The sequence below is a fragment of the Pelobates fuscus genome, chromosome 10 (assembly GCF_036172605.1).
Source record: "Pelobates fuscus isolate aPelFus1 chromosome 10, aPelFus1.pri, whole genome shotgun sequence".
NCBI classification, from domain to species: domain Eukaryota; kingdom Metazoa; phylum Chordata; class Amphibia; order Anura; family Pelobatidae; genus Pelobates; species Pelobates fuscus.
In genome coordinates, this window is record NC_086326.1 from 76,939,599 (window position 1) to 76,964,791 (window position 25,193).

Sequence of the window (25,193 nt, forward strand, 5' to 3'; positions counted from 1 at the left end):
GTTGTATTTATATATATAAAAATTTATATATATAAAAATTTCACTCTAAGTGTATATTTATATATATATTTAGAATAATATCAAAATACAGTTAGAATAAAACTACATTTATATATTTTTTATGTTTTTTTTAAAATAATTTTTACATTGTTTTATTTATTTGTATTTACTTATTATTTATGTTTTATAATTATATATAGTTATTTATATTCTATATATATGTGTGTGTAATTTAAATATAAGTGCATTTTTATATTAATATTTGTATTAATATGTATTAATATAAAATTAATATGTTTTAATATAAAAATACACTTAGTATACATTATATATATATATATATATAAAAATATGATATATGTCTATATATTTTATATATATATATATATATATATATATATATATATATACACACACATATATTTATATGTTGATTTAATTAATTTTTATTTTTATTTTACAGATGCAGGGAGACTGCCTGTCAGTTCAGGCAGTCCCCCTGTAGGCAGATACACAGGCGCCTATTGCGGCCATGTGACCGCTCTGTTAGAGCCAGTTATGGTAGGGTGTGGAACTGCACTCTATCCCTTTAAGCAGTATGTAGCTGGGTGCAACTCAGACAGTCTCAGTACCAGAGACCAAAATGCTGAATAACAAAATAGAAAAGTCGAGGCACTCCAAGGTACAAATCAGGCAATTTTATTGAACCCACTCCATCGCAACGTTTCGACCTACACGGTCTTTGTCAAGCTCTGTTAGAGCCATCACATGGCCACGGGGGCCTAATTCGCCAAGGGGGGACTGCCTGGGCTGTCAGGCAGTCCCCCCAGACCAGAAGCAACACCGATCACCGGCGGGGGAACGACGGCGAACGGGTGAGTAACTATTACCATTATGACGGTTCAGGACTGTCATCGGGCTTAAAGGGGATGTTTCCGATGACGGTCCTGCGGTCGTCAAGGGGTTAAAAACTGGTTGTCTTTCTAAACTGATTTTTCTAATTTGTTTAAAGGTTCAAGACAACTTATACATCAAAATCTCTAATTCGTTATGTACAGTTTGTTGTTTTTAGGCCATAGAGTTCATTATTGCAGAGCTTGTCAGTCCTTATCTTTGCCAAGGTTTAAACCTTTTGTGCATTTTTCTCTGATATTGAAATGGGTAAATCCTTGCAAATATTGTTTTCTGTTTGCTGCCTTTGTCTGTGCATGCAACTTATGTTCTGAGCAAATGAATTAAGAATTCTCCTCTAGATGCTTTAAGCAAATGGATTTGTGCCACTGTGCTCTCATCTTGGATGAAGAGTAAACAAGTACTGAGAAAAACATGTAAAACAGAATTTAAAAACAAACAAACATCCAGTCCTAATCATTAAGATTTTTCTATTGTTAGTATTAAAAACAATCTCTGTTCATCCCATAAAAAAATAAAAATAAATAATGCATTTTGCAATTTATAAAATAAAAAGCACTCACGTAGAGTGCTTTCCTGTTTGCAATTTATTGATGTACTTTGATGGTGGTAACAAACTTTTATATATAGATTTTTATCTATCAAGTTGTATACAAATATTTGCAGTGTTAGTCAGTAAAGTCCGATGGGCCCCGTACCAAATGGGGCAAAATCTTTTGGTGCAGATTTGGACATTGTTTACATTATTAAACAATGTCTGGATTTTGCAAGCAAGTCTCCAAATGATCCTGAACACGGTACCAATTTAAGTCTGCATGAAACTACCCAGGCAAGTCTCAAGTGAGGTCAGATTTGTCTGTCAGAGCTTTCTGATTGATCAACTTACAACCCAACCAGGAGAGCTATGACTTACATTTTAAAGCATTAGACGGCCTTTGCAAAGGCTTTTCTCACCTTGAAATGTCAGTCAGCCTGTAGCCTTTGCAGGAACAACACTGATTTATTTATTTGTTTTGTATAGTGTATAATGGTGTTGGTGTGAATGGATTTTTATTTGGTCTTGTTGAACCTGAAAAAAAATTTGAGAAGAAAAACAAGTCTGAAGATATTAGTTTTATTGGCCCCGTCATCACTACTATTAGTGTGAGGTAAATAGATACAGATTTCTTTGTTGGGTTGTTGGGGTGGCTAGTGGCTTGGAGACCCCTATCCACTGGGAGGTGACTTTGGGTGGGCAATGGCAGGTCCACTTATTCCACTAATACCTTCCCACCCGAAGCCCATGGTTGTGGGAGTGGGGATGGACAACTCATTAATTATTGAATAGCTCCCACCTGTCACTTATGGGTGTGAGTTGGAGCAAATAGTGGGATGTTCCCAAAATATTAATTAGTAGCCTCCACTGCCATGGGTGTGGGCAGAGGTTGGTTTTAGAACGTTTTTATGTCATTTTGAATTTTTAAAGCCTCTACCCACTTGCTATGGGTGGTGGCAAAGGGTGGTGCCAGTAAGCAAATAGTATTCATAATTATTGTTCACTTGCAACAAAATAATTCCAAATATGGATGCATTCAGTCCCAATTTTGTCTGGGCTTTGGATGCAAAAAAAAAACTTACTTTTTTTCAAACCAGACACAATGCACCTGGGCAATTGATGCAGATTCAATTAGGTTGACCAGCTTCAGACATAATTTGCTTCAGTAAATATAATTGCCATTTAGAATTTGGCAATTTTCATCAAAACTTGTCCATCCAGGCAACATGCTGTGTTTAGTGAATAACCCTGTTGGGCACTACTGACAAAATGGCATGATTTGTTGATTTTGTAACTGTTCCTTTACTGACTGTGGGACTTTAGCTTCAAAATCTCTATGCACACATCAACAAAATTTAAGTGGGTCTTGTCACATATGTGTTGTATTTGTTTACACATTTAAATCTTTTTGAATGTGTTACCATCTTTTTAGGTGATTCCAAAATGTAGCTTGGACTTGTACTGCTCATGTAAAAATCCACTAGACTTAGGCATCGTCACAAAATTTGTTTCAACCAAACCATATTTTCTAAAAAAAAAAAAATTCAGCTGAATTTTCGCCCTAAGTCTGTTTGACATTGCAGAATTTTGGTAACAAAAAGAATCGAACAAACCAAAAAGATGAGAAAATGGATCAACCAATATACTTCAAAATACATACATAAATATATACAGAATATAAATATTCTGTATATATTTTGCAGTACACTGATAGGAGCATTTTTCCTACATTTTGTTCATAGATCAAGTGGGAAAAAGTAACCAATAGAGAGAAAAGGAGGAGCTGTAAAAAGTCTAAATATACATATAAATATATATATTTTTTAATGCTCCTCCTTTTTTTCCCCTCTGTTGCTCATCCTTCGTCATCAACCAAATTAAGCTGTGACTTCCCAAGCCCGTCCGGGCATTATTCATTTACCAAACTTGCTGGCGCAGGAAATCCGCAGCTGTGACAAAATTAAAAACAAAAAAAACATAACACATGACAACAATTCCAGAACAGAACAATTGGGGAGGGTGAGTGGGGAAAGACACAGCCAGGCTCCCTCAGCATTGTTCACCAGTAGTCTGATAATTTTTCCCAGAATTTCCTGCTTTCAACTGTAAAACCAACTGTATCCTTTTGGTTGCTACGCCAACCCCTCATGGTAGCAGCCATGCTCCCCCTCCCTATTCCCTATTTGCTCCGGGGGCCTGAGAGCGTGCATGTTCTGTCCTGGCATGCTGACCAGACAATAATTTGTGCAGACCCACCCCATTTCCAGACGGGGTCCGCCCCTTTGGCCAGAGAAAGTGATGCAATTGTTTTATTGACCCGCCCCCTTGTCCCCTGCTTCTTGGGATGTCAATGTTGGGCATTATGGACTGCAAAATCTATCTTTTACTAAGTCACACAGCGCACTGAGTGGCACTATGAAGTCACACATTCACTCATTTAATAGCTCAGTCAATAATTACTTAAAATAATACTCTATATTGGTATTTATTAAATTTTTACGCACTTCTAATTTTTTCTTATTATTAGTCAAGCATCGTGGAAAAGATAAACATTTATTGGTCGTCCTACATAAATCACAGTTAACACTATTGGACAGCAATGTCCAGCCACCGGCCTGGACAGAACCCATAATCATCGCGTTTAAAATAAGGAGGTGATTGGCTATGTGGAACCAGCTCCCTCCCCTTCCCCACTGTATATCAATGACTGAATTATATGAAAAAAATACTCTTGCACCCTGTTTTTTTGCTCTCCATAAGTTAAAGGGTAATCCAGACGTGGACTCCTTGCTCACGGTGCCTAGAGAGATATCAGCTATGCCTCACTGATGATGCCTAGCAAGGCTGAAATGATCGTCTGGGGTTGCTGTGTCTCTCGTGCAGAGGGATCTTGCTGGCATTTTGGATCTGGACTGCCAGTATGGGTGGGACCAGTCTGATATGTTTCAGAGATGTTCTCTGTGTAATGGCACAAGATGAGCTAAAACCAGCTTGAGATCTGAGCAGGGACCTACCGAAGGGCAGGCTATTTCAGCTGCTGCCCGTTCTCAGTATACTCTTGCGCCCTATTTTTTTGCTCTCTATATGAAAAAAATATGTTAATTAGCTAATCTTTTATTCTGTTATTATGTTACGATGGAGATTCATTCATTTGTGAATTGAATAACGGATCATATAGCCCGAAATTCTGATAAACATCTGAATCTAAATTGCAAACTATACTAAAAACCTATAGATAATTATATTTATATTATATTGTGTTCCAGCTTTATTGTAAACCATTAAGCCACAGGCATTTGAGTAGCGTTTTGCCTTGTTCTCATCTTCTAAGAGTTAAATATTCTCCCCTTGCCCCCTCCTTAACCATCCTATCGAGAATACTATATTAATATTCCCTCTTGCTCCTGCCTTCTGCTTTCTCTCCTTATTTGCCTGGTTCGTATTATTACCAGCTGTTCCAAGATATTATTTTTACTCTGTTATTTCACAATAATTTCTGACCAAATTTAAGACAATTAATTATTCTAAAAAAAGATTCAATTAAAAAAAAAAGAGTTTGAGAAAAAAAAGAGTAACGTATCTAATGAAATAAATACAACAAAAATAAGATAAATCATTAAACCTTACTATATTTCAATAATTTTCATAAATTACTTCTCTGAAATATATAAATTGTGCACCTATTTTGCAAAAAGGGGGTTAATTTTATCAGCATTTTTATTTTTATTTTTTTACGTCACAATTTGGATTTTTAAACGTATACTTATAAATAAATCAGTCATCTTTGTGTGCCAGTGAGAGCAGAGACTCTAGGAAGATGACAACATAGTGTAAAAAAAAACGAGTCACAGCTTAATAAGTAATCAATGTGCGAAGCTGCTAAGTGAAGTGATTTTCCATGGGAATTTAAGCTTAAAGTGAAAATAATACAGTCAGTCTGAGTCACTGCAAACATCAACTCCATAAAAGACTTCATATCTTTCCCTGCACATATTTATGCAAAATACTCGGATATTTCTAATTGCAGTGAAGTATGATCTTGGGAATATGTTCATGAGTGTGGAGGTATTACTGGCATGTAAACAGCAATTAGCAGGGCATCATGGGAGATTGTTAATTATTTAATTAATGAGCATTGAACACTGCTAAGCACCTGCACCAAAAACATTGTGGTTTTATAACCTTTTAACATAAGCGTATTTGATTTAATTGAAATCAACTGACTCAGAAGCACAGAGAATTATGGATCAAATGTTTTGATATGCTTTTTTGATGTTTTTTTGCATTGCATGTAAGCAATATTCTATCCATGTGTGAAGTTAATTTACGAAGACCAGCTTTAGCTTGCCTGTGAACGACCCAACGAAACAGGGACACTTGCCTTTGCTTACATTAAGAAAATAGCTGGGAGATATAACTCAACAAATTCGTCATTTATCAAATGGCACAAAACCCTTCCACATTTAGCTGATGTTTTGGACATCTTTAGATGTAACACTATGCCCATCACGAGTGGCCAATCATGACCAAAGCTGCAGAGAAGTCATACACCACAAAGGGTTGAGTCCCATGTCCCAAGTGCCCACACTGCCATGCCCTATATTTGAAATTGTTGGTGTAAGACCTGATGCTTGAGTCATAGTCATGGTCCTGATTGGTTTGGGAACAGTATGTTGATCCTTAAATAAACAAAACTAGTAAGAATAGAAAGATAGATACTATACGGTAAGCTGACTTTCCAGAGTGGTTAAGCGACAGACAATATGTATACATAGGGATAACAGCCACTAATTTTCCTTTACCCCATGTGATTTGGACAGGATTTTATTCAAAACCTGGCATGGGTCTAAAAAAATAATAGTGGCATAGTGGGACACCCAGTCTCCTAGTCTTATCATCAATAGAAACAGAAAGTATTCTGTTTTGCTGGTCCCAGTAGGTATAATGTCTCAACTGTAGTACCAACCTAAAAGGACTTCCTCAATCCCTTTGTCATAAGTATAAAATAATCTCTATGCCCACTGGAGGTCAAGGGTCACTTACCTCTTCATATATAACCAACCTGCCCTCCATCTACTCCTACCTACAGTTGTTCCTCTGATAAGTAAATTTATTTTTGTATCTACTTTCAAGCATCTTCGTTATAGTCATATGCTTTGACCAGTAATATAGGACAGAACACAGAGAGTAAGACTCTAAAGATGACATTGCTTTTCAACACTGGGTCCAACAAGGGGCACTTATGCTGATTTATTGGGAGAAATTTCTAAACGAAAATGTTGAAAAAACTAATACTTTAAACCATCTGAGGTACCAAATCTAAAAAAATAGTGTTTGTTGTGTTAGTATTAGTAAATGTGTCTATTTCTAATCTACACAAGTCACTGTTATTCTTTTATGCTATTTTCTTTATGTTTAATGAGAGGGTGCATATCTGGGGATAGAACAGAAAAATTAAAAATGACAAGCCACAATAAAAAGATGTCTATGCCAGACGTAGATAAATGCACTATGTTCATGTCATCCAAATATAGAAAACACATTATTAACAAGGATATGCCCAGGGACACATAACTGCATTCAGGCATTTAACAATAAGCCATACGAGCAGAATATTTCAAAAGTTCACGTAACTGTATTATATTTGCTGCAAACATAAATATAGTCAAATTTAAGAGAAAATATGAAAATCTATTCTTGCTCAGAAAAAGGCTATGGGTACATAAACTCATATAAAGTAATATTTGTGATGAATTTTCTATGCAGGATAGTACCTGGGAAAGTACATAGATCTTTTTTTTTTTGGGGGGGAAGGTGTTCAATAGTATGTGGGTACACACTGATATACTTTTCATTCACAAGGAGAAAAAAAATGAGTTGTACTTGCAAGAAGGTATCCCGATCACTTTTTTAATGAATTATGTATTCTTAACACAATAATTATAATCAGATTAACAATGGTGCCTAATTGAGCAAGAAACCCCAATTGCTGATTTAGTGTTACTCCTGTCTTTGTTTTACCTGTGTACAATTGACGTAGAAAATTAAGAAAATCTGGGGGGGGGGGGGAGGGGCAGTTTTTCATAACAAACCTAACATTTGTAAAAACAACAGAGTGTTTAATAGGCAAATGATGCACCAGGACTGGGGAGCTTTTTGGAATTTTAAAAAGTCAAATTTATGCTCCCTGACCTCACTTTTTAACATATATAAATGTGCAATTTTTATAAAAAATAAATAAATTATTCAACAAATGTACAGAAATTTTTAAAAATGCATGTTGTATATTCCAGTCTTTACACTGATATATTTTTTTGCGTTATTGCTAAAATTGAATTATATAAAAAGGTATGTAGAAAAAAAAAACTCTTAAAATAAGTTTTTTTCCTTCGTACACACTAAAATAGGGATTCTAAAAGCCATACCATCATGACTGGCATGGGGGGATATTACCACTCTCACCCCCCACTAGATTTTCTAGGTGGTGATCATTCCTTCATCCATGCCTGGATATGGTAGAGCTGCTTTACTTCATCCTGTTGACATTTACGATTCTTGGATATTTTTTAGGTTGTCTCTCAATACTCTTGATTTAAGTTGTCTTCAGAATACTCTTGTCTGCTACACACCTTGGTCATTTGACTTGTTCTTGAGGCTTTCCAGTTTCAACAAAACTGATTTTAATTTATTTGTGATCTTTTGGTCTGCTGTCTTCATCATGTATCTGTCCAAGAGTAATTCAATAGAATGCAACATGGGGTGGATAACCTCTTTAAGGTGTCAATAGTAAATAATCACGAACAAGGTATTACTGCCAAGGCAGGCCTCCCAACCATCCTGATTTTGTCAGAACAGTTCTGATTTTTAGGTCCTGTTCCCCTGTCCTGATTTTGTTCCCTAGTGTTACTGCCAAGGACACCATAAAATGTGAGATCAGAGAATATCTAAACACTTACAGGGTTATCGATTAAAGTGTATTGTTGGAAATTGAAAGTGATTTTCACTTTTTAGATCATTTGAATTCACTTTTAGTTCCTAAGAATTCACACTTTAGTGAATAACCATGGGAGATGAGTTAAACCAGTTAATCAAAGTGTACTCAAAGCTATGTGTAATCTGGTGCCAGTAGCTGTGGCCAGTTAAGACATGATAGTTTATGATAGACACAGATCACACCAGAAAATCTCTTCAATAGTGACCTATAAATGTCCTCCAATTTATTATTTTCTCAATGCAGTGTTTAAAGCATAAAAGAGCTTGAAGCTATATTAAACTGATCATAGACAACATTATGATGATGGGATAACTGTTGCTACTCATAACACTACAAGTACACTGTTCCTTCATTTTTCACATTCTTTTCTTTGAGCTCTGCATCAACACTGGCATCTGAGAATTTAGACTACTGTTTAAAAATACATCTTTGTGTGCGTCAACTCTTGAATGTATTCACTACTGTCTAGTGTTATGATGTATGTGCCAAGACATGGACAACCCATACATCATGAACAAAAAACAGCATGACTCTCTTGTAAAAAATGGAATGGTACCAGAAAGTAAATATTGACTGCCTAACTGGAGATTGACTGGAGACACTTTAGAAAAAGAACTCTCATTATCTTTGTTACATCACAATTTATTGAAAACACAAATTCTCTATATAGTTTATTTCTATTTTGCAATATGAGAGTTAGTTGTGTTTATATATGCATTATGTCCAACTTTGACACTTTTATGTCATTAAATACTGCAGTTTCTTGGCATGCAAGGAATGTATCGTTAAACTCCTTTTATGTCTGTTTGAGTTTTTACTTGACTAACATAAAAGAGGATACCAGAGAATGTGCAACATTTGCCGCCTTCACAGACAGAGAATTCATAAAAACAAAGAGCAGAGATTTAATGTATATTCAATACTTATTCTATATCTTTCAAACTTTCATATCTTAAATGTTTTGTTTTTTCTCACTAGCTACTGTTGGTTCATTATTTGTCTAATATTATGGTTTCCTTTCAAAAGTGAAATTTAGGCTCATTCCAACACCAGTTTTGATGCATTGTCGTTTCTGACGTTTGGCCAGAATTGTATGTGTATTTGAGGATTAATATGTTGTATGGTAATATTTAGTATCTCTATATCTGTTTTTCTCTAATTCCCTTCCCAGTAATGTTAGCTTTTAGTGTCAGTGGTGCAAGGATTGCAATGATTTACTATAGACACGGAATATGTATATAAAGAAAATGCTAACAAAAGTAAATGTTCACTTTTGGTGAGCGTAAATGTTGTTCAGTATGTAGGAAATGCTAAAATAATAAAGTTTAAATAAAAAAACAAGACAAGACTTGCATTAAATTTACGTTTCTACTGCCTAGTGAAGGCTGAAAGGCAAAAATATATATTTCTCTTGAAGTCTCATAAATAAGGTACCATGATTTTATTTCACAGAACCCTGCAAGAATATTTATGTTGTATGCCGTAGAAAAGCCAACTAGAGACATATAAATATAGTGTCACACTCTCTTTGTGGGGTTGAGGCTTAGCACAGGGGGTGCAAGTGATCAAACGAACACCACACTGATCCTTCCACCCCTTGCTGTGTGATATAGGGATTATTAAATGTGACAAACCAGCAAACCCCAGGACCGATTCTAACAAGATAACTGGTATATATGCTTTTGGCAATTACTTTACAGTCTTTAAATTTACATGTATGTGCATTTATCAACTGTAAATATGTTTTACTAAATATCATACCTTACCTTTTCCATTAGATGCTCACCTAGTCTCCACTCCTTCAAAAAATCATTAAAAACTAACTTTTTCACAAAAGCATATCAATTAAACTGTTAAACTAAACTAAATGGCTCCAAAACCCCACACTAAGTCTTCATTGAATACTATTCTACCAATCTACTTCCCTAATACGTCCCTTACCTTTTGTGTCACTTTACCCCACTCCCTCTAGCATGTAAGCTCATTGAGCAGGGCCCTCAACCCCTCTGTTTCTGTGTGTCAAACTTGTCTGGTTACAATTACATGTTTGTTAGTGCACCCATTGTATAGAGCTATGGAATTTTTTTGGCGCTATATAAATATCATAATAATAATAATAAAACAGGACATTTCCATTTTTTTTTCTTTTTTTAGAATTAACCCAGCAGAAAGACTTGGAAATCGGAAAAATGGAATTAGCGACATTAGAAAGCATAAGTAAGTATATTACCAAAACCCAGTAGATATAAGGTAAATTGTGTAAATGAATAGATATCCTCTACTGCCCCCCCTCTCCAATATAAATATAAAAAATAAATAAATGAGAAAAAAAATGTACAGATGTGCTAAAATGTCTTATGTAAATAATGCACTGTGATGTTTCAAGTAATATTATCTAGATGATCCCACAGGAGATAATCTTGTATTTTACACCAGTTATTCATTATAATTCATACTGATTTGTACTTAGGATTCTTAGAAAAAAAAAATTCAATCTTAAGCCTTGAATTTCCAACATGTACGGTTGCTACTCAGAACACTACAAGTTCATTGTTCCTTATTTTTCACCTTGTTCTTATTTGGTTCTGCATCAACAAAATCATCGTAAAATGTAGACTACTATTTAAAAATATATTGTGTGTGCTTAAAGCCTTAAATGTCTTTACTGCTATCTAGTGTCCTGACTTATGTGCCAAGATATGATCAACCCACACATCAAGAAAAATATCCCAGCACGATCCTCTTATAAAAAAATGAAGGAACACATTGACAGCCTAGTTTGAGATTGACTGGAGACACTTTTAAAACAATACTCTCAATTTCTTTGTTTACGTACTCTTTATTGAAAACACATTCTCTATACAGTTTATTTCTTAGCTAATTTGCAATTTTCCTAAACTGTGAGTTTGTTGTATGTATGTATGTATGTATGCATTATGTCCAAGCTTGACACTTTTATTTAATTAAATACTTCAGTTTCTTGGCATGCAAGGACCACTTGCTTTAAAGTGATACTGTAATCACCCAAATCACTTCAGCTTATTGAAGTGGTCTGCGTACAGTGTCCCAGTCCCACTTACTCCTGCAATGTAAATCATTGCAGTTCCATAGATAGCCTCCAGTTGCTCTTTACCTGACAGCCACTAAAAGCTCTTCCTGTTGGCTAGGTGACTTTTGGTCGTCTGACGCTGAACGTCCTCAAGCTCTGCATGAGGACATTCAGCATCAGTAAAACTCCCATAGGAAATCATTGAGTCAATGGAGCACTCATTGCGCATACATCACCCCCTGTTGGGTGACAGGCGGTGGAGGAGGCGGAGCGGAAAAGACAGCCAACCACATCAGATTGCTCTGTAGTGTTTATGGTGCTTAATTTAGCATAGCTTATCCCTTTATGGTGCTTAGTGTATCCCTTTAAGAAAAAAATAAAATGGAATGACCTGCATACATTGCTGTCTTGGTTGGATCTATGTTAACGTGTTTTTAGAACCAATGCTTAAAAGATATGTGTAGAAACCAGGAAATAAGAGAAATAATTTCAAACATGTAAGGGAACATTGATCAGCTTAAAAGACTGGTATAAGTTAGAATCATATATTACATTCAAGATGTCTGATGAAATGGCATGCTGGATCTGTCATTCAAAAAAGATATAGAGTTTATCTAACGTTTTTGCTTTAGAAAATAAAAAATGAGGGAACCAGTGATCTTTTCGTGTATATAGTTTTTGTGTATAGTTCATTTTTTTTGCAACCTTGAAAAGAGTCTTACAGGTAAGTTTTAATATATAAGATGAAACTATTCATTTAAAAGGAAAAAAATACTAAAACAGTTTCAAGAAAAAAGATAAATGCTCAGGAAATAGTCATGATATAAATACATATTTCCCCTTTTCCAAGACACTGATCAAAAGAATTCCAATATAATTCAATGAAATGAACTTTAGCTTCTGGTTGGGAAGGCATGTGAGATGGCAATCAAAGGTATTGGCCTCTACTGACCTAAAATTCACATCTGAGAGGAGTGTTGTGTACTGAATCATCTATGACTACTCCATCCATAAATATTAAAGACCATCCACAACCATTTTTCTATCAAAATGATTGAGAATAGATATGTCCGCAATCTTAGCACTCTGTAGTTGGTATTATTGATATCAGAACCTTTTGTAAGAACATTGATCTATTTAAGCAAAAGATTTAGAGGATTATAGATTCACTTTAAAAAAACCTTTATCTCTTACAACATAAAGTCTTATAATTCAAAGAAAAGGTGACTTGAACCAAATGTTCAGAGGACATTTACAAACTAAATATAGCTTTTCCATCATTATCTGATAAATTAGGCTAAATGCCAGGTTACAAAACAACAGAATTCAGCGCTTCTAAAATGAAATAGTTCAATTAGGCAGCTAAATCACCAAGTCCGGTGGCCCTCTTCTCTGGAAAAGTAGTAGAATACAATAAACAGGTAGGTGCAGCACCAGAAATGTCCTTAAGAGGTATATAAAAACACAAAAGATAGATAACAGGAACCAATAGTGTAGTACATTTAGATATTTTGATAGAAAGATAAATAGATCAAATTCGGCTCCTACTTTAACGCCTGGGCAGAATGATCCCCACCTGTGGATATAGTGTAGCACAGGCTCAGCCATCTCTCCTTGTGATGGTAGATGTTCTCGTAGATCTACAAGAGAATAAAACAATATAGTGCAGAATATCTGGCTAATAGTCAGAGATAAATAGGTGTAAAATATGTACTCACATATTATGGAGCATTAATGTTATGGAGCAAAAGTAAATTACTTCAATAAACTCATAACCACACTCTCCCGCGAACCCAAACAACTATTTCACACATTTAACTCTCTTCTTCGCCCTATTGTTCCTCCTCCACCTACTAACTTGACCATCTCAGACTTTGCAACTCACTTCACTGACAAGATCTCTACAATCAGGGAAGAGATCTCTCATCTAAAACTTCCCCTAATCTCACTCCCTCTGCTGTTCTATGTTAATTCACACCTGCTACAGTGGAAGAGGTTTCTGCTCTGCTCCAGTCCTCCCGCCCCACCACATGCTCCCTAGATCCAATTCCCTTGCATCTCATCCGTACTCTGTCTTCTTCTCTTTCTCTACCTCTCACTAAAATTCTCAATCTCTCTCTCTCATCTGGCATATTTTCATCGCCCTTCAAACATGCAGCTATAACCACAATTCTAAAGAGGCCCAACCTTAACCCTAACTCCCCGTCCAACTACCATCCTATCTCGCTACTGCCTTTTGCACCCAAGATCCTTGAAAGAGTTGTGTATGCGAGATTGACAGACTTCCTCGAGTCCAACTCTCTGCTAGACCCGCTCCAGTCAGGTTGCTGTGCTAATCACTCTGTGGAAACGGCACTGACCAAAGTATCCAATGATCTTCTTGCTGCAAAATCACGTGGTCACTACTCTATCCTAATTCTCCTTGACTTTTCTGTGGCTTTTGACACTGTTGATCATCAACAGCTTCTTCTCATCCTCAGCAAGATTGATGTACAAGATATTGCTCTCTCCTGGTGCTCCTCCTACCTCCCCCAGCTCTCTTTCAGTGTTTCTTTCACTGACTCTGCTTCTTCTCCCCAACTCCCCTCTGTTGGTGTCCCCCAAGGTTCAGTCCTTGGTCCCCTAATGTTCTCTATCTATACTGCCTCCCTTGGTAAACTCATTAGCTCCTTTGGCTTCCAATATCATTTCTATGTGGATGACACGCAAATCTATCTGTTCTCTCCTGATCTCTCCTCATACCTCTTGACTAGTGTCTCTGACTGCCTTTCTGCTATTTCTAACTGGATGGCTGTCCACTTCCTTAAACTCAACTTGACCAAAACTGAAATTATTTCCTCCCTCAAGTGTTGCTCCTCCTGTGTCAGTCTCCCTCCAAGTCAACAGTGCTACCATCAGCTCCACCACGCAGGCTTGCTGCCTAGGTGTTCTCTTTGACTCTGACCTCTCCTTCACACCTCATGTTCAGTCCAGCGCCAAATCCTGCCGCTTCCATCTCAAAAACATTGTGCACATCCAACCCTACTTAACACCAGATGCGACTAAGGTTCTTGTCCATTCCACTGTCCTTTCTCGCCTTCTCAGTGGTCTTACGTGCTCCCAACCTGCGCCATTACAGTCCACAATATATGCGGCGGCAAGTCTCATCTTCCTGTCTGCCCGCACCTTCTACGTCTAACCCTTCTGTCAGTCCCTACATTGGCTTCCTGTAAGATATAGGGCTCAATTTAAAATTCTGGTTCTTGCTTTCAAATCTCTACATGATGTTGCTCCCACCTATCTATCCTCCCTAATACACAAGTATGTCCCATCGAGGCCCTTACACTCTGCTGAAGGCTTATGTCTTTCTTCTGTCCATACTCCCACCTCTGATGCTCTCCTTCAAGACTTCTCAAGGGCTGCACCATTCATGTGGAACTCACTTCCCTCCTCAGTTAGATGCTCACCCAGTCTCCACTCCTTCAAAAAATGATTAAAAATCCACTTCTTCATAAAAGTATATCAATTAAACTGTTAATACCTCCCGACTGATTCCTCTCTTGCAACTGTCATTAGTCTTATACTATCCTTGCCTTTTCTGTCACTTTACCCTACTCCCTCTAGCATGTAAGCTCATTGAGCAAGGCCCTCAACCTCTCTGTTCCTGTGTGTCCAACTTGCCTGGTTACAACTACATGTTTGTTCATCCACCCACTGTAAAGCGCTGTGGAATTTATGGCACTATATAAATAGCATAATATAATAATAATAATTAATGATGGCTCTAGAAGTCAGGCATGAAGTGGTATGATCCCAACTCTAGAATATTGGTGGTGCAGGTCTTACTCCATGTGTATATAAAAGAGATTTAAAAAAACAAGGTTAAGAAACGTATTTATTGTTTTATTGTTTTATTGAAAAAACAGGGTTTTATAGGCGCTCACTATATCGTAAGATAACAATGGGGGCTGCTGTATACAGTACAAGGATTCCCAAACCTTGTGTATTGGTGAAACAGAAAATATAGAATGTGGCGTATACTGCGCCCAAATATTATACGTACATACACCTCTGCGAGGAAAAGTTGGTAAAATACCTCGGAATAATAAAACAGAAAAAAATAATAGTGCAATACAGTATATAACAGTGCAAATATTTGTGCTAGGTAACTGTAGGAAAAACACTCACATATGGTAGAGCTATATAAGAGCTCTACTTTTTTCAGCGTGGACGGTATAATCCCCGTCTAAGGATGTAAGGTGGTGAAGATGGTACTGGTCCTCCAAATGCACAATGGGGATAAAAGAGAAAGAGACACTCTGATAGTGTAGTAAGTACTATAAAATCAGGGTGGTAAGATAAAGTAATGTACTTACAATTTTTAGAGCAAGACTTGCTCTAGTTATCACAGCATGGGTGGTACTATCCCCACCTAAGGATATGATGGCACCAGGTAGTTGAACAGGACATAGAGGAATAATATATAAAATAATAAAAGAATAAATGTCTAAAAGTATAAAATAGACTATTTATTATAAAAAATACATATAAAAGTATAGGTACAAATGTCCAAAATATAAGGGGGTCCCACTTATATTTTGGACATTTGTACCTATACTTTTATATGTATTCTATGTCCTGTTCAACTACCTGGTGCCATCATATCCTTAGGTGGGGATAGTACCACCCATGCTGTGATAACTAGAGCAAGTCTTGCTCTAAAAATTGTAAGTACATTACTTTATCTTACCACCCTGATTTTATAGTACTTACTACACTATCAGAGCGTCTCTTTCTCTTTTATCCCCATTGTGCATTTGGAGGACCAGTACCATCTTCACCACCTTACATCCTTAGACGGGGATTATACCGTCCACGCTGAAAAAAGTAGAGCTCTTATATAGCTCTACCATATGTGAGTGTTTTTCCTACAGTTACCTAGCACAAATATTTGCACTGTTATATACTGTATTGCACTATTATTTTTTTCTGTTTTATTATTCCGAGGTATTTTACCAACTTTTCCTCGCAGAGGTGTATGTACGTATAATATTTGGGCGCAGTATACGCCACATTCTATATTTTATTGTTTTATTGTCTATTTTTTTTTAAGTCCTGTACTGTCTATTGTAATACATTTTCGTAAAAAAAAAATTGAAAAAAAAAAAACAAGGTTAAGAACAAAATTAATCCTACTCACTCAAAATAAGGTTTGCTCAATTCAATAGGCATAGGTGATATTATCCCCACCAAGGATGTGGAGTTCAAGAAAACCTTAAAGTTAAAATAATTCACCAAACATCATAACCACTTCAGCATACTATATTGGTTGTAATACCTGGAGTGCCCTGGCACACCCACCCCAAAGTAAATAACTTACCTGGGATCTGCCAGAATGCTACCTCCTCCATGAGAGCCAGAAGCTCCCTGCATTGAGCTGATGTTCTCGGCCAATGAGATGGCTCTACATGACTGGTTTTAGCTCAGAAGATTATTGCTCTCATTTGAGGATTTCTGTATTTAGATTTCATTTATTCACTTATTTTATTAAAGGAAACTCCAAACACCATAAGAAATACAGCACTTATATAAGACTACGGCTTTGACAAGGCCTGATCAGGCTGTCACTCATTATGGCAAACTGTGCAGCAACACTAGTTTTAGCCAGAGGCTGCTCTCAGTATATTTTTTCCCTTATTTTACTCAGGCAAAGCAAGGTCCCAATGTGAGGTTCCCTATTTGACCTAACACTGTCCTCTATATTGAACAATACCAAATGCAGTCTACAAAAATAATCTCTTATTAAAAGTAAGTTTGAGGAACATGGAGAACACAAAAAAAGTGTTGTAGTGGGAGAAGGTCAATCTAAATAACTTGTTAATTTGAAATATTTAAAAATAAGTCCTGAACAAAGTTAAAGTAAAATCAGTGTAATCAATAAAGTGATCAAGGTGGTGATAGTGACATCAATAAAAACTTTTATACATTTGTCCATGGCATGAGGTTTTATCTTCATGCTTGCGGTGTAGATGTGAGAGAATCTAGAAGACCTGGATATTTTATAAATAGAGATGTGAACAGGATCCAGTCTTTCATCATCATGAGTGGATGAGGGAACGCCAAGTAGTATATGCTTTTCTGTTGAAGAAGACATGTAATAAAATCACACTAATTGTATACATATGATTGTTGGTTGTGATAAGTCCTAGAATAATACTAGTTTGTATTTCTAAAAGTGTTTTCTCAAACAATCAGTATCAAGGCAATCTTACCCAGGCCATTTTAATACTATAAAAAAGTGTCTAGTAGCAGAATGTTGAGTTTGTAGGTATTTCTGAATTTTAATGAAGCTAACCAGATTAGAAGATAAAAATGAGTTGACCAGTATTGACATTCTCAAATGAGAAACAGAGTCTCAAATGTATGTCACTGCATGGAGGAGCAGCAGTTTAAAGTGAGAAGGCTTTATAGTACCATTAGTATTTTAATGGATCCCACTAATGGACTGACTTCCTTGCAAGCCACAATATGTCTTATGTAAATAGCTCACAGATATATGCATGGGAACCTTTATATCAACTTAAGAAGAAGAAGCAATATTGTAACAGAAGTAGAATTGATGATTCTGATCATTATGAACCAAAATACGAGACAAGGTATCTAGGGTCAATGTATCTAGAGATGGGTTGTAGTGTGGATGACAGTTTTGATATCATGAGATGCCTTGAAAGGTATGTGATGTCAGAAATATGTCTATATATAAAATATAACTCTTGTTTTATAAGTTTGCTACCAAAGCTCTATCAGAGTGCAGACTGTGTGCTTGGTAACTAGTTTTAACAAGATCACTAATATTTTTGAAATGGTTTGATATTTTTTTATCTGTTTTTAAAACTATATTTAGCATCATTTTTCTTTTTTTTCCAACCAATATTTAGGTCAGTATAACAATACATGTAATTTTTACAACAGCAAGAAATAATATTAGCGATGTAAAGACAGATATTGGTCAAGTTTTTGGACGAAGCATTGGCTCTGTGGAATTTATGGCACTATATAAATAGCATAATATAATAATAATAATTAATGATGGCTCTAGAAGTCAGGCATGAAGTGGTATGATCCCAACTCTAGAATATTGGTGGTGCAGGTCTTACTCCATGTGTATATAAAAGAGATTTAAAAAAACAAGGTTAAGAAACGTATTTATTGTTTTATTGTTTTATTGTCTATTTTTTTTTAAGTCCTGTACTGTCTATTGTAATACATTTTCGTAAAAAAAAATTGAAGAAAAAAAAAAAAAAAAACAAGGTTAAGAACAAAATTAATCCTACTCACTCAAAATAAGGTTTGCTCAATTCAATAGGCATAGGTGATATTATCCCCACCAAGGATGTGGAGTTCAAGAAAACCTTAAAGTTAAAATAATTCACCAAACATCATAACCACTTCAGCATACTATATTGGTTGTAATACCTGGAGTGCCCTGGCACACCCACCCCAAAGTAAATAACTTACCTGGGATCTGCCAGAATGCTACCTCCTCCATGAGAGCCAGAAGCTCCCTGCATTGAGCTGATGTTCTCGGCCAATGAGATGGCTCTACATGACTGGTTTTAGCTCAGAAGATTATTGCTCTCATTTGAGGATTTCTGTATTTAGATTTCATTTATTCACTTATTTTATTAAAGGAAACTCCAAACACCATAAGAAATACAGCACTTATATAAGACTATGGCTTTGACAAGGCCTGACAAAAATATTAGTGTAATTTTTACAACAGCAAGAAATAATATTAGCGATGTAAAGACAGATATTGGTCAAGTTTTTGGACGAAGCATTGGCTCCATTAGACAAAGAGAATTACTTCTGATTTGCGGTGTTTATTAACCTTTATCAATCTAACAAGTAAAGACTTTGGCATAGTGCTCAGGATCATCCAGTGGGTGGCATTTCCTGCAAGTTTTATATTCATCACAAAGTAAAAAAATGTATTTGGTTAGCAGGGGAAGAGATAGACAGAAAAGAGGACAATGGGAGGGAAGGTACAAACCAAGGATGAAGGGGAAGGGGAAGAAGAAAAAGAAAAAAGTTAATGGAGGAAGGTTAGAACTTAGGAGTTTACTCACTGGTGCAGTCAATGGTTTTGGGAAGTTATTATAAGCATATAGCTGGAGAAGGATCCTCACACATACTTTGTGCACATGAAAACACCACACAGTCCTAAGTTTATCATCCAAGGTTTCTGGATGGCATTAAAACCATTACGCTTTCAGCCCAGATTGTCATAAAAGGTACTTGTTCCAAGCATCCGTGTAGTTGTACATTGTTCCATGAAGTCCTTGAAACATAGCATAAGTTCCTTCATTACTCTTATATCATCCACCTTGAAAATTCAGAAATAAAGTGAGTGCAAGAAGGTTTGCCACCAGACAGCAAGGATCATTGACCTTGGACCAGCCTATCTAAAAAATAAGGAGGATGTCATTTATTTAGGAAAGATCTAAGGACATGTACAAGCTTGCTAAGGCTAAGGATAACCTATACATGTCAACCTAATTTGAATGCAGGTGGAAATCACAAGATCTGACCGAATATCATATAAGTTAATTTATTTTTGGCTACATTACCATCTGTTAACAATAATATAGAAATAATTATCCACTGTCTTTCAGGTGGTTCCAAGGTTTTAACTGGGAAGGTCTACGCAACCGTAAACTGATCTCCCCACTGAAAAGAGAGGTAGGTGTATTAAGATTTGTGTGACAACCCAATAAGTCATGTCAATCCTGTCTAAAATATATATATATATATATATATATATATATATTTTTTTTTTTTTATGAAAAAAATTACGCACACATTTTTTACAGATTAAAACACAGAACTGACAATTTTCCTGTTGTGGGTAATTCTAAAAAATGAATGTGTTCATTCTCATAAGAGAATGGTTGTCTCTTCAAAAATTGAGATTTGTTAATGGCATGATGTCAATAGTTTTTCAAACATGCAAACACAGTTCATATAATATAATCTAACATAGGAGGAAACTAATTCAACATTGCAGACACTTTTTTTATGAATTTCAACTGTACAAACTGTCATAAATGTAAAGCATGTATTACGGTAGATTCATCAAGGCATTTTTCCCCATGTTCAATTCTGGGACAACGCGCCAAGTAAGTATTAGTCACTATGGAAACCAACAGAATGCCCCTCAATATTTAGCACTTTTAACCCATAAGAGCACCTATTTTGCCTTGATAAATCTCTCCCATCTATTAGGTATTTGCTCTAAACATCCATCCTTTTCATGTAGATCAAGGGGATCACAGATCACAGCTACTTTGACAGTTTCCTCCCTGAAGCTGAAGACCCACCGGATGAATTATCAGGATGGGACAAAAACTTCTGAAGAGACCTCCCGCTTAAGAGACATCACTGATTATCTAAGACTGCCTTGGATATAAATTACTGCACTTGTCTAACAAGACTAATGAATAAAAAAGAAGATAACAATCCAGCAAGTATGTGCTGATCAAAAAGAAAACTATTTGATATATAGATTTTTTAATTTTAAGCTTTAGGACAAGGTATTTAAAGTTTTGCCTTTTATGGTGATTTTGCAAGAAATATGACATCAATTTTCCTCTGCTCTTGTATCTTTAACAAGGCTGCACCACGATGCTTCAAAAATGCACAGGCATTGTAATGGCAGCCATTTTGTGAAGTTATGTTAGCCCAGTATTTCTCAGGAGTGCTATTATTCTCGCTGAATGGAATTATTAATGATCAATTAAGCATTGCGTAATTGCTTCCTTTGCTTTCAGTAAGCGGGACTGATATTTTAAGTGACTTTAGAAATCCTTAAAAATGCTAATGATTTTTCTGAATGTAACGTGAGGCATTTTTATTTAGCACCAAGCTAAGAACAAATTCTTTATTGTTAAACTGTAAGCAAAACGGTTTCGTATTTTTTTTTTCTTGCACTGCTAACCTCATCTAGGGCAGTGATGGTGTGAACATCAACATCAGCTTCAATGCAAAAAAAATATCTTACTCACTAAAGATTTTTACTGTACCGTCCAAGACAACTTTTTGTGCCAATAAAGGGTGCATTATCATAATTAATAGAATAATAGTACTTAACGTTAGAAAAATATAACTATGCTAATATGCTCAATTAAAAAAAAAATTGTACTAAGGAACCCCAATGGTAATTTCCATTTCAAGGTCACACTATATTATAGATCACAGGCTGTTTAGAGCAGACTGTAGAATCTGAAATACATTATATATTTTCTTTGAGTTCTCTGAACATATTGTCATCTCACAACCAAAATAGCATTTGTGCATACTATTATATTGATCGACTCTTTAAATGTAAAATTAGTTCACACAGATTACTCATTTGTAATAAAATGTATACTATAATAAATTCACACCTTGATTAGACTCTTTTCAGTACCAAAAGGATTTCCACAAAGTTAGGCAGTATTGCTAAAATTAAGGCAGGGCCGCTACATTGTCTAGAAACAGTTGTCTTGAGAGTGAGAAATATATGATGTGAGGGTTTTCACCAAAGAGGGACCACTGAAAATACTATGGCCATCCATATATATGGAAACTAACCCACATCCGTAAAGGTGATACTATATTACTCTATTTTAACTTACCAAATGTTCAGTTTTCCTGTAATTGATGTATGCAATGTTACCACTTTGGCCTGGCAATATTTTTTCTCACCAAACAGGGCTAAAGCCCAGATGTCTGTCTACAGCACAAATTGGGAATACTAGTATGGTAAATGTCAACCATACATTATACAAATAATAATAATATAGCTTGGTGAATTATTTCTACAAGCACTGTAAAGGGGAATTGTCACCTCTGAATTATTTGCCTAACCCGATAGCTATGTAAGAATTCCAAGCAGTGTTTATATTTTTAATTTGCATTTTATTCCTGGCTGTCCTGACACAACTGGAGCATAATGTAAATTCATTTTATACAAATTAACTGAAGAGATTATATGGTACCCTGATATTATAATATTTCAGATAGGGTCTCAAATGTTAGTATTCAAGTAGAAATACAATTTTAGCCACATACAGTAGGTGTGGCAAAAATGGATAAGTAAATTGTTCACATACTTATGGTTAGTTTTAAAAATTGCTAGAAATTCAACCAGGCTGTAAAATGTCTGTATATTAAAATATTGCACACACACAGTTATACAAGATATATATACAATATATGGACAAAGAATCTTTACTGTGTACTGCATATGTTTAGAGCCTTGATTCTCTCTATGGCTGCTGGAATGCAGCCTACAAGTTTGACTTACAAACATTGCTGTGGATTACAGGATGAGAGAGTGGGTAATGTCAGTCTCTCTGTAAATTCAAAAAACAAGAGCAGGGAAATGTCTTTGCAGGGTAAAAATGGTGTTTAGCAGAGAAAGCAAGTGGGGCCTTCTTTTCCAAAATTATTTTTCTACAATTAAATGTTTTCTAATTAAAAGTACCCACCTAAGTATAAACGCAAACCTTAATTTATAATGCATTAGTCCATATTAACCCTTATCTAGCCCAGCCATGTCAAGTACTCATTAATATGCATAAACATGCTAGGTTAAATTAATGTAAAACCTCATTGATTATTTTGGCCAAACTCTTATTACTATTGTTGTGATCATTATGCTCTGTATTAGAAAATGAGGTGTACCCACGCTACCTAGAGTAGAAAAGAGTCACATAGTAATTTTTATTAATATTTAACTATATTTTAGAAGCATTGCAAGACCAGGTTATGTAACTACTGCTCTTTAAAGGAAGTTGATATTAAAATCTCTGTCAAAATCATAACAATAGAGCTATTTAATATGTCAAGCAATAGGGAGTCTATTAAGTAACCAGCCTAAACACATCAATAAGGGCAGTATTAGTTTATGCTCACACATCAATCCTATACCTCATATTCACTACTCATTATTACAGAACGCTACAGAGAAATCAAAGAAACACAAAAAAGTTTTTTCCGAATGGATGAGTTCTAAAAGGCCATGTGTAGGTCTCTTGCTTTGAGGGGCCTCAATCGATTTGGAAGCCACAATCATGTGATTCTCATGCAGACAGCATATTTACCAAGCAGCATGCAAAACCATATCACCCACACCACAGCCCCTTTCCCAAATTGTAGCCATCAACCTACTTCAGCCCTTATCCCCCCACTACATTTCCTAACCCCCCAATTACGGCCCATACCCTCCACTTCAGCCCCTGTCCCCTCACAACATCCCCTAACTTTTTAATTACAGACACTACAACCCACTACTATCGCATGGAAAAAGACACAAAATGCGCTGAGGGGAGAGAGCCACAGAAAAGGGCTGAGGGGGAAGAAAGAGACGTGCAATAAGAATGGGGGGGAGACACCCAATGGGTCTTGGGAAAGAAAGATACACAAGTGGGTTATAGGAGACAAGAGGGTGTAAGACATAGTAAAGGGGGATAAAATACACTAAAAAGAGTAAGAAAATTAAAAGGGGAGTTACAAGAAACACAGGTGAAGACGCATTTTTTTTAGGGGGGGGGGGTCGGAAAAATGCATCTTTGCCTGTGTAGCCAAAAATCCTTGCACCAGCCCTGAGCATGTACCAGGATGTGACATAATATCTTGGCATCCTCAGTCTGTTTTAGCACTGAAGGGGAGCGGGTTGAAGCTCTCCTGTTCATCAAACAATAGATCATAGGGGCTAGAGAGAGCAGCCGAAAGCTTCTCCCCTCCCTCCCTCTGTAGGCAGTAATTAAGCAGCAGAAGAGTAGTGGACTGTGTTGGAGTGCGAGTTTTAGTGGATTAGTCATTGTGAGTCTGTTTATGTATGTATCTTGTATATGTGTTCGCATATCAGTGTGTGGGTGTCAATGTGTCTATGAATGTGTGTTATTGTATGTCTGTGTGTGTGTATGAGCATGTTGCTAATTAGAATACATACAATGGTGGATCACACTTCTTGGGACTTCCTAAAATAAGAACATAAAACCATATAGTGTAATACAGTAAATGTAATAAAATAGGAAGATGGTAAAGATCATGTACTCACAAGCCGGGAGCCAAATAAATTCATATGGCTCCCATGAGTGTTGCAGTGGGAGTGTTAATAGGACGTCCCTGTCCTTCCTTTAGTCGTTCTGGAAATCTCAGGAACAGCAGAGAAGTGTATTCTTCTTAAAAAGTAATGAATTTATTGGATATAAAATACTTATAAAAGCAAAGGACTGTTCTAAAAAACAAAGGGAAACAAACAAAGTCCAACAGCTTAATGGCTAACCATTAGAATACACTTCTCTGCTGTTCCTGAGATTTCCAGAACGACTAAGGGAAGGACAGGGACGTCCAATTAACAGTCCCACTGCAACACTCATGGAAGCCATATGAATTTATTTGGCTCCCGGCTTATGAGTACATGATCTTTACCATCTTCCTATTTTATTACATTTACTGTGTTACACTATATGGTTTTATGTTCTTATTTTAGGAAGTCCCAAGAAGTGTGATCCACCATTGTATGTATTCTATTTGTTATTATTTTTAGAGTGGTTTGAGGGGTCCCACTCAGGTGGTTGCAACAGTTCTGTTGTCACACTGTATCACGTTATCTACTGTATTTGTTACTAGTTATTCATGTTGCTAATTAGGTTAGGTTATGTGGCGAGTTCTGT

The 25,193-nt window shown here is 36.0% G+C and overlaps 1 protein-coding gene across 1 annotated transcript in view; it reads left to right on the forward strand.

Moving 5' to 3' along the window:
- The window catches only part of LOC134575864 (cGMP-dependent protein kinase 2-like), a 177,219-nt gene extending 153,423 nt beyond the window's left edge, over positions 1-23,796 (forward strand). The window contains exons 17-19 of the mRNA XM_063435306.1: positions 10,596-10,658; positions 20,145-20,211; positions 20,789-23,796. Coding sequence (XP_063291376.1) covers positions 10,596-10,658; positions 20,145-20,211; positions 20,789-20,884 — 226 coding nt within the window. The 3' untranslated portion in view covers positions 20,885-23,796. The remainder of the gene's footprint in view (positions 1-10,595; positions 10,659-20,144; positions 20,212-20,788) is intronic.
- The last annotated feature ends 1,397 nt before the right edge of the window (positions 23,797-25,193 follow it).